Source organism: Mandrillus leucophaeus, unplaced genomic scaffold (genome assembly GCF_000951045.1).
Source record: "Mandrillus leucophaeus isolate KB7577 unplaced genomic scaffold, Mleu.le_1.0 Scaffold418, whole genome shotgun sequence".
NCBI lineage: Eukaryota > Metazoa > Chordata > Mammalia > Primates > Cercopithecidae > Mandrillus > Mandrillus leucophaeus.
This window is the reverse complement of record NW_012104454.1, coordinates 30,875-41,615: the sequence shown is the minus strand read 5'-3', so window position 1 is coordinate 41,615 and position 10,741 is coordinate 30,875. Positions and strand designations below refer to the sequence as shown.

At 43.0% G+C, this 10,741-nt stretch overlaps 1 protein-coding gene across 1 annotated transcript in view; it reads left to right on the top strand.

Moving 5' to 3' along the window:
• LOC105548622 (GON-4-like protein) overlaps positions 1 to 10,741 on the top strand; it is an 82,334-nt gene that overhangs the window by 67,544 nt on the left and 4,049 nt on the right. The window contains exons 15-19 of the mRNA XM_011992710.1: positions 2,245 to 2,443; positions 3,279 to 3,365; positions 4,573 to 4,744; positions 6,575 to 6,719; positions 8,569 to 8,719. Of these exons, the coding sequence (XP_011848100.1) occupies positions 2,245 to 2,443; positions 3,279 to 3,365; positions 4,573 to 4,744; positions 6,575 to 6,719; positions 8,569 to 8,719 (754 nt within the window). The remainder of the gene's footprint in view (positions 1 to 2,244; positions 2,444 to 3,278; positions 3,366 to 4,572; positions 4,745 to 6,574; positions 6,720 to 8,568; positions 8,720 to 10,741) is intronic.

The following is a 10,741-nucleotide window of genomic DNA, read 5'->3' as shown; positions in this document are numbered from 1 at the left end:
GAACCACTGATCTCAAGTGATCCACCTGCCTTGGCCTCCCAAATTGCTGGGATTACAGGCGTGAGCCACCACGCCCGACTGTTTCTTGACCTTTTAATAATTGTCATTCTGACTGGCAAGCCTTGCTTTCTTAAACAAGTCAAAAATCTTCTAGCATGAAGCAGGAAAAGGATATACTAAAATAAGTAATGGTAGTTCACATGAACAGAACTGAGTGGTTAGTTCAAATATTACCCTACTGCTCTCCATGAAGGTATTTTCTCTTAGCCCTTTAAATTCCTCTTCCTGGCTGGGTGCAGTGGCTCCCACCTGTAATCCCAGCAGTTTGGGAGTTCGAGGTGGGTGGATCACTTGAGGTCAGTCATTCGAGACTAGCCTGGCTAACGTGGTGAAACCCTGTCTCTACAAAAAATACAAAGATTAGCTGGCCGTGGTGATGCATGCCTGTAATCCCAGTTACTCAGGAGGCTGAGGCAGGAGAATCACTTGAACCCGGGAGGCAGAGGTTGCAGTGAGCTGAGATCATGCCACTGCACTCCAGCCTGGGCAACACAGCAAGACTCCATTTCAAAAAATAAATAAATAAATAAATAAATAAGCAAATAAATTCCTCTTCCAAGGTTCCAAACCCTAATTTCCCACCCCTACCCTCCTGAGAGACTTTTTTCAAAAACTTAGCATGTCAGTTCTGAAGTAAAAGGAGAATAAGATACTTAAGTAATTAAGCATGTGCGGATACCCTATGCAGTCAGGATAAGATCTTTTAGCCGGGCGTAGTGGCTCACGCCTGTAATCCCACCACTTTGGGAGGCCGCGGCAGGTGGATCATGAGGTCAAGAGATCGAGACCATCCTGGCCAACATGGTGAAACCCCGTCTCTACTAAAAATACAAAAATTAGCTGGAGCGTGGTGGCACGTGCCTGTAGTCCCAGCAACTCGCGAGGCTGAGGCAGGAGAATCACTTGAACCAGGGAGGCGGAGGTTGCAGTGAGCCGAGATCGTGCCACTATACTCCAGCTTGGCATCCGAGTGAGACTTCGTCTCAAAAGAAAAAAAAATCTGTTTATGTAGCTACAACAAGCAGGTTCTCATATTTCAAGGAATCCCCAATATTATAGCAATAGATAAATAAGAAAATGTAGCATTCCACCATGGAATACTATACAGCCATAAAAAGATATGATATCACGTCCCTTTCAGGGACATGGATGGAGGTGAAGCCATCAGCAAACTAACATAATAACAGAAAAACAATACCGCATGTTCTCACTTATAAGTAGGAACTGAACAATGAGAACACATGGACGCAGGGTGGGGAACAGCACACACTGGGGCCTGTTGGGGGGGTGGGGGAAGGGAGAGGATCAGGATAAACTGCTGATGCAGCTGGGCTTAATACCAAGGTGATGGGTTGATAGGTGCAGCAAAACACCAAGGCACACGTTTACCTGTGTAACAAACCTGCATGTCCTGCACATGTATTCCGAAACTTAAAATTTTGAGGGCCAGCCATGGTGGCTTACGCCTGTAATCCCAGCACTTTGGGAAGCTGAGATGAGTGGATCATGAGGTCAGGAGATAGAGACTGTCCTGGCTAACACAGTGAAACCCCATCTCTACTAAAAATACAAAAAATTAGCTGGGTGTGGTGGCACGTGCCTATAGTCCCAGCTACTTGAGAGGGTAAGGCAGGAGAATCGCTTGAACCCAGGAGGCAGAGGTTGCAGTGAGCTGAGATCGCACCACTGCATTCCAGCCTGGGCGACAGAGCGAGACTGTGTCACAAAAAAAAAAAAAAAAAAATTAAATTTTGAAAAAAAAATGCAAGGCAGTGCAGCCTGAGTGGATAGCGAAATGGGACAAGCTGAACCTGGGATGGGAATAACAAGTAAATGAGGGAAGAAATGAGAATGATGAGTTCCCACCAGCTCCTTGGCTGCTTTCTTACCCATATATTTCTCTGTTCCTAGCATTTTGATTTTTTCTTCATTTCTATATTATTTAGAAGAGGAATTGTAGAGGAATGGGATGGAATGTAATATAGAATCATCATATTTGATGCATGCTAACTACTTTGGGAAAAGATTTGTATAAGACTGGGAGTTTGATTGTTGACTAAAGTGAGTTGTCAGATTAGAAGACAATGAAAATTGTTCAGGTTCTTTGCGCATCATTAGAACAAATTGGATGTGTTGTGGACCTAGGGAAACACTCAAATTCAGTCATCTCCCTGTTGGGAATAGGTTTGAGGAACCACTGGCCAACTTGCTAAATGAACAACATCGGACAGTGAAGGAGCTATTTGAACAGCTGAAGATGAAGAAATCTTCAGCCAAACAGCTGCAGGAAGTAGAGAAGGTTAAACCCCAGAGTAAGAAAGTTCATCAGACTCTGATTCTGGACCCAGCACAGAGGAAGAGACTCCAGCAGCAGATGCAGCAGGTAACACTTTCCTTGGTCATGTTAATATTGGATTATACCAAGGCCTAACTCTGAGGCCAGAAATTAACAGCTTTGTAAAAGTCAGTGATAGTTACCTTACCACCTGCTAAAACCATAGTATCTTCACATCCAGGAGCTCGAGAAGTCATCATGTTCATGCCCTGTGGCTCAAGGAAGAGAGCATACAAGGATACTAATGGTATTCAGAAATACAGATTTCAAAGAGTCCTTAGTAATCTATTCTGAAATTTAACAACCTTCACTGTGAGAAGTAGTTTTTTTTTTTCCTTTTTCTAATCTCAGTCCCTCTGGATTAAGATTAAGCTTCCTCTCGTTCTGTCATTTTGTTCAAGGGAACATGTCTGAGAGATTTATGCCAAGATTCTATGTTGTTCTCATACTCCTTTCAGAAAGCAAAATACATGTGATAAAGTTGCAAACATCTTAGTTATTGTCTCTCTGAGGGCTGGGTGATGGTGACTCACACCTGTAAACCCAGCACTTTGGGAGACTGAAGTGGGAGGATTGCTTGAGCCAGGGAGTTCAAGAGCAACCTGGGCAACATAGTGTGACCCTGTCTCTACAAAAAATAAAAATACATTAGCCAGGCATGGTGCCATGCACCTGTGGTCCCAGCTACTCAGGAGGCTGAGGTGGGAGGATTGCTTGAGCACAGGAGGTTGAGAGGGCGTGGAGCCATGATTGCATCACTGCACAGCAGCCTAGGTGACAGAGAGAGATCCTGTCTCCAAGAAGAAGAAAAAAAAAATCTCTCTGCGTTCCTGAAATGACAATGTGGCAACGTGTCACTTCATTATTTTCTTTCCATCCCCAGCACGTTCAGCTCTTGACCCAAATCCACCTTCTTGCCACCTGCAACCCCAATCTCAGTCCGGAGGCCAGTACCACCAGGATATTTCTTGTAAGTTTCCAAATATCCCTAACTCTAAAGACTAGAGTGTGAAATTAGCTTGGCAGGTTATTTCTCACAGTTATTCACTGATCATAATCTATATTTATTCTTCTCTCTTGGGTGTTTTTTATTGCTTTGCCTACTTTCTGTTAAGGCTTCCTGTGTTTGCTGAGAGAACATAAGCCACTGATTCCCATGAAAGGACAAGGAGTGTATTCAATTTTCTTAGTACTGTCCTTCTGATATTTTTATTGAATCCTCCTTATCTTTAGATCCAACCTAACTTTTTAGGTTTTTTGGTACCACTGTTCCTTTTATAGATGTTGAGACTGGGCACGGTGGCTATCCCTGTAATCCCAGGAGGCCAAAGCAGGCAGATTGCGTGACCCCAGTAGTTCGAGACCAGCTGGGGCAACATGCTGAAAGCCCATCTCTACAAAATACAAAAATTAGCCAGATGTGGTGCGTACCTGTAGTCTCAGCTACTTGGGAGGCAGAGATGGAAGGATAGCTTGAGCCTGGGAGGTAGGGGTTGCAGTGAGCTGAGATCGCGCCACTGCACTCCAGCCTGGGCGGCAGAGTGAGATCCGGTCTCAAATAATAAAATAAAAGTAATAGTCCTAATTCTTGGCTGGGTGCAGTGACTCATGCCTGTAATCTCAGCACCTTGGTAGGCTGAAGTGGCTGGATCGCTTGAGGTCAGGAGTTCGAGAACAGCTTGACCAACATGGTGAAATCCGGTCTCTACTTAAAATACAAAAAATAGCCGGGCATGCTGGAGGGCGCCTGTAATTAATCCCAGCTACTTGGGAGGTGGATGCAGAAGAATCGCTTGAGCCTGGGAAGTGGAGACTTCAGTGAGTCAAGATCGTACCATTACACTCCAGCCTGGGCGACAGAGCGAGACTCCGTCTCAAAAAAAAAAAAAAAAAAAATGAATCTTCATTCTTCATAATCTTCATTCTAGTTCGAGAACTAGACCGTATATTCCTTAGTGTTTCTCACTAAGTCTAAAAGTAAACCAAGAATACAATCCCTGAATATCTGGGAACTCAGGTGTAATCTTAACAGAGTAGTTTATTGTGAAAGACTTTATGATGATTTTTACCTGTTTTTATCCTGTAGTAGGAAGGTCAGCTTCTCATTTAGATTCTGAAGGCTACTGGTATTAATTATCTGGAATTGTCTTAGATCTTCTTGTGTCCTGTTTTCCCAGAAAGAGCTGGGAACCTTTGCTCAAAGCTCCATCGCCCTTCACCATCAGTACAACCCCAAGTTTCAGACCCTCTTCCAACCCTGTAACTTGATGGGAGCTATGCAGCTTATTGAAGACTTCAGCACACATGTCAGCATTGACTGCAGCCCTCATAAAACTGTCAAGAAGACTGGTAGGAGACAGATGTGTCAGCTTTAAGTTTTTACTTGCGGTGAGAGGTGGTGGGAATCTTATCCCATAGATAACTTCCTAGGATACTTGCCTAGGAATGGAGGACACAGGACATTTGTAATTTCTTTCTTCTCTCTTTTATCCTCCCTTTGTACTCATTATCTGAGTTCTAGAATTACATGATAATCTCTGGGCCTGGGTAAGGCATGAAGGCAGTGGACAGTATAGGAGTATGGGAGGTAGTGATATGAGGCTCAGTGCTAAGAATTGGACTATAGCAATCTGAGGGATATTAGGAGTCAGATCAAATTAAACTGGGGCCTGGTAAAGATGAAAGTCAGGTGGTAAAGTTTGGTCATGTTTAGCTTTTTACTCTCTTCATTAAGTTTGGTCATGTTTAGCTTTTTCCTGTCTTCAACTAAGGCCAGGTGCTGTGGTTCACACCTATAATCCTAGTACTTTGGGAGGCCGAGTCAGGGGGAACACAAGGTCAGGAGATTGAGACCATCCTGGCTCACACAGTGAAACCCCGTCTCTACTAAAAATACAAAAATTAGCCAGGCGTGGGAGCACGCGCCTGTAGTCCCAGTTACTTGGGAGGCTGAGGCAGGAAAATTGCTTGAACCCAGGAGGCAGAGGTTGCAGTGAGTCGAGATTGTGTCATTGCCCTCCAGCCTGGGCGACAGAGCGAGACTGCATCTCAAAAAAAAAAAAAAAAAAAAAAAATCGGCTAACTTTATTTACCATACTGACTGCAGCGTAAGTGGTATCTCCATTCTGAATGAAATGTTGACTTGGGAGTTACGCATAAATTAGAGATTATACATTTGCCGTGTTCAGTATTGTAAAGAAATTTGCAGGTTTAGATTCTACCTTGCGTTGGTTTAGTATTTTTTGAGAAAATATTTGCTATTTACTTAAGCCAAATATTTGCTTCTGGTTTGTTTCCTGATTTAGCAAATTAGTTGTGGTTTGTTCTGGATTTGTGTTTGTCTTTGGATTCTATTTTAAATCCCTGAGTCTTTTTGTTAAGTTGAATATAGTTGTATTTAAGTGTATTATATCGTAGACACAGATCCCAAACTACTTGAATAGCTGTATTAACTGATATGAAATGGTGATGAAAACTTGATTTAACACCAAATTATAATAATATCTTACACATCTGTTGACCTGTTGCTTTCTTCGGGGGATATAAAAATAACGCTTATGGAAGGAGAAATACGGATATAGTAGTTTTGTCTTTAGAATTGCAGAGGTTCCTGAAAGTGAGAGACTGAGAGAGGGAGAGAGAAATGAATGAGACTGAATTGTCTCATTCCTTTTATGGTTCTTTTGTTCCCAACCTCAGGAGGAATCTGGGAGAACTTAATGCAAGTTAAGTAAAAATCAAATAAAAGTAAAATTTGGAATACCAGATTTGTGAGGGAGATTAAAGAAGTTGGAATCTTATTCTGGAAGAAAGAAAGCATTGTTGAAGGTCTCTTATCCTTCGAGGATTTAAGGGGGGAAGGAGGTAAAACATTTTTGAGCATACACTATTGCCAGCTCCTTTTATTACTAGGTGCTTTTTAAGTGTTTGTTTTACTTAGTGAATAAAGTGTTCCATGTAAGAAAGAGTCAACTTTTATTGCCATTGAATGGGACTCCCTTTAGATACAATGTTAGCTTAAGAAAGACTGTGGAAACTCTTTGGGGAATGGTGGGCAGATGGGAGGGAAATCCAGTTAGATAAGGACAGCTCTACCTAAATGCAAAAATGCATTCACGGGCTTTTTGAAGCCCTGTTTTGTCTTATAAGTTGATTTATCCGAGATTTATTTTCTTATAGCCAATGAATTTCCCTGTTTGCCAAAGCAAGTGGCTTGGATCCTGGCCACAAGCAAGGTTTTCATGTATCCAGAGTTACTTCCAGTGTGTTCCCTGAAGGCAAAGAATCCCCAGGATAAGATCGTCTTCACCAAGGCTGAGGACAAGTAAGTGTTTACTCTGGGGGATCAAAACAGCAGAATATCCCAAGGAGAAGACATAGTTCCTTTGAGGAGTTTAGGGGAAGTAAGATTTGTATAATAAAACATGGACACAAAAGACAAAAGGAAGAGCAGTATAGATGAGCAGAGCCCTCTAGGAGATGCTTGTTCTAGCAGTGCCAAATACTGCTTTTTGGGGGAATGTCACACACATTTTTAAAGCATTTTAGACCGGAGATGGTGGCTCCCACCTGTAGTCCCAACACTTTGAAAGGCCAAAGCAGGAAGTTCGCTTTTATTTTATTTTATTTTATGTTATTTATTTATGTAGAGACAGGATCTTACTCTGTCACCCAGGCAATCACAGCTCACTGCAGCCTTGAACTCCTGAGATCAAGTGATCCTTGCACCTCAGCCTCCACGGAGCAGCTGGGACCCCAGGCGTGTGCCACCATACATGGCTCATTTTTTTGTGTGTGCAGATGAGGGTCTCTCTGTGTTATCCAGGCATCTTTCAAACTCCTGGACTCAAGGCATCCTCCCACCTTGGCCTCCCAAAGTGCTGGGATTACAGGCATGAGCCACCACACCCACCAGATTATGAACATTTTTATGGCCCTTTGTGTGTATTGCCACACTGTTATCAGCACATATGTATATATGCAACCACGATTATCTATGTTGTTAGAGGGTAGTATTGGTGCTGGTTTAAGTTGTCTGACAGGGTACCTATTCATTTTGTATTAGTTTTACTAGAATCATTCTCCTTCCTTTGTATTCTCTTTGAAGTTCCTTTGTGTTGTTAGTATACAGCTCATCATGATACAGCTCATCATGATCTCACGTTTATTAATGATTTATGCCTAGTTTCTTATGTTCCCACGTAATTGTGAAGTATTTGATTTTTTTTAAATGGAGTCTCACTCTTGTCACCCAGGCTGGACTGCAGTGATGCAATCTCGGCTCACTGCAACCTTCGCCCTCTGGGTTCAAGCAATTCTTCTGCCGAAGTAGCTGGGATTACAGGTGCTCACCACTATACCTGGCTATTTTTTGTATTTTTAGTAGAGACGGGGTTTCACCATGTTGGCCAGGCTGGTCTCGAACTCCTGACCTCAAGTGATCTGCCTGCCTCGGCCTCCCGAAGTGCGGGATTACAGATGTGAGCCATTGTGCCTGGCCTTATTCTTACTTATAATACTTAATCAGTACTCACTAAGCATCTGAAATTTTCTATTGAGTAGTCACCAACTTGTACAAGAATTAGATTTAGAAAAAGTAGATTGGCCAGGCATGGTGGCTCATACCTGTAATACCAGCACTTTGAGAGGCTGAGGCAGGAGGATTGCTTGAGGCCAGGAGTTTAAGATCAGCCAGGGCAACAAAGTGAGAACTGGTCTCTACAAATAATGGAAGAAAAAAATTAGCCAGGCATGGTGGTGAACGTCTGTGGTCACAGATGCTTGGGAGGCTGAAGTGTGGGAATCGATTGAACCCAGGCATTCAAGGCTGCAGTGCACTGTAATCATGCCACTGCTCTCCAGTCTGGGCATCAGAGCAAGACCCTGTCTGAAAAAAATGAAAAAGTAGATTGGGTCACACACCATGGCTCATGCCTGTAATCCCAGCACTTTGGGAGGCTGAGACTAGAGAATCGTTTCAGCCTAGGAAGTAGAGGCTGCAGTGGGCTGCAATTGTGCCACTGCATCCTGGCCTGGGTGACAGCGTGAGACCTTGTCTCAAGAAAAAAATAAAATAAAAAAGAAAGAGTAGATCGTAAAATGTGTTAGTCTGGGGAGACCCTTTAGAAGGAAGGACTGTGAAGTGAGATTTAGTGTCATTGCTCCTTTCTCAGTTTGTTAGCTTTAGGACTGAAGCATTTTGAAGGAACTGAGTTTCCTAATCCTCTAATCAGCAAGTACCTTCTAACCTGCAAAACTGCGCACCAACTGACAGTGAGAATCAAGAACCTCAACATGAACAGAGCTCCTGACAACATCATTAAAGTGAGTGTTTCCTGCATGTGCCATCCGGGCACCTCACCAATATGTACTCATTCTTTTCTCTTGTTATTCTCAAAGAAAAGAGGAACCTTCTTTTATCTAAAGCACTGACAGTATTCCACTTATATGCTTTGTGTGTGTGTGTGTGTCAGACAGACTCTTGCTCTGTCACTAAGGCTGGAGTACAGTGGCGTGATCTTGGCTCACTGCAGTCTTTACCTCCCAAGTTCAAGCGATTCTCCTGCCTCAGTGTCTCTCCTGCATCAGCATCCCAAGTAGCTTGGATTACAAGCATGCACCACCATGCCTGGCTAATTTTTGTATTTTTAGTAGGGACGAGGTTTCACCATGTTGGCCAGGCTGGTCTCAAACCTCTGACCTTAAGTGATCCACCTGCCTTGGCCTCCCAAAGTGCTGGGATTACAGGTGTGAGCCACTGCACCCTGTTTCTTCTTTTTTATTTAGATACTTATTTATGTTGTGTTTTTATTTAATTTTATTTTTGTTTTTTGAGACGGAGTTTTTGCTCTTCTTGCCCAGGCTGGAGTACAACGGCATGATCTTGGCTCACCGCAACCTCCACCTCCTAGGTTCAAGCAATTCTCCTACCTCAGCCTTCCAAAGTAGTTGGGATTATAGGCATGCACTACCAAGCCCAGCTAATTTTGTATTTTTAGTAGAGATGGGGTTTCTCTGTGTGGGTCAGGCTGGTCTTGAATTCCCGACCTATCAGCCCACCTCGGCGTCCCCAAGTGCTGGGATTATAAGCGTGAGCCACCATGCCCGGCCTATGTTGTGTTTTTAGAGACAGTTTCTTGCTCTATCATCCTGTCTGGAGTCCATTGGCACAGTCGTAGGTCACTGTAGCCACAAACTCCTGGGTTCAAGTGATTCTTCCACTTCAGCCTACCAAGTAGCCTGGAGTACAGGCACGTTCCACCAAGCCTAGCTCATTATTTTATTTTGTGTAGAGATGCTGTGTCACTTTGTTGCCCAGACTGGTCTTGAAGTTTTGACAACTGTCAGTCTGCCTGCCTCAACTTGGCCTCCCAAAGTGTTGGGATTACAGGCGTGAGCCACTATGCCCAGGCTTTTGTTTTGTTTTGTTTTTGTTTTTTTCTTGAGATAGGCTTTTACTCTGCTACCCAGGCTGGAGTACAGTGGTATCATAGCTCACTGTAGCTTCGAACACCTGGGCTCAAGCATTCCTCCCACCTCAGCCTCCCAAGGAACTGGGATTATGTGCATGAGCTACCTTGCTTGCGTATTAAAAAAAAAATTTTTTTTCAGAAATGGAATGTCCCTATATTGCCCAGGCTGGTCTAGAATTTTTCGCCTTAGGCAGTTCTCCTGTCTCAGCCTCTAATTGCTGCTTCCTGGTATATTGGATTTAGGCCTTATTTATTAACCATTAACCATAAGCCAGGGAAGTTGAGGATTTATCTGTCTCCTCACTCCCTTGCTCCCACCACAAACATGCACATTTTCTGCTCTCCAATCTCCTCACTAGTAAATATGTCACAATTTTGGTTAGGTTGTATTCAGGGTTTACACTGTAAAATTTTAAGGACTGTATAAATGCTCTTCATATCTGAGCTTTGTTATTGTAATACCTTGCCTTTCCTGCTGAACGTTTTATTTCTCTTGGAGTAAATAATCACATTTTTTAGGGGAATGGGGCTGGACTTGATTTTATTATGTAATTATTCCCAGATCAACAGTAAAGGTTACTTAAATTTTCTTAATCTCCTTTCAGTATGTCTGGCCTTCTAGATATTCCGTCATTTTCATCTTGAAGGAATTGCTCCCTGAGCCCTCTGACACTATTCCACTCTAAGCGTGTTGCCCTGTGGGCTTGCTGCACTGATATCTTCTTGGACTTTTTCTTCACCATAATCCTGGGGATTATTTTTGCCTCTTACTGTGTTGGATCTTCTTATTTCCTGAATTCTACATCTTTGTTTTTGTTTTACTTCCTTCCCTTAGTGGAATACATTCTAGTAGCATTTTTCTTTAAATTTTTTT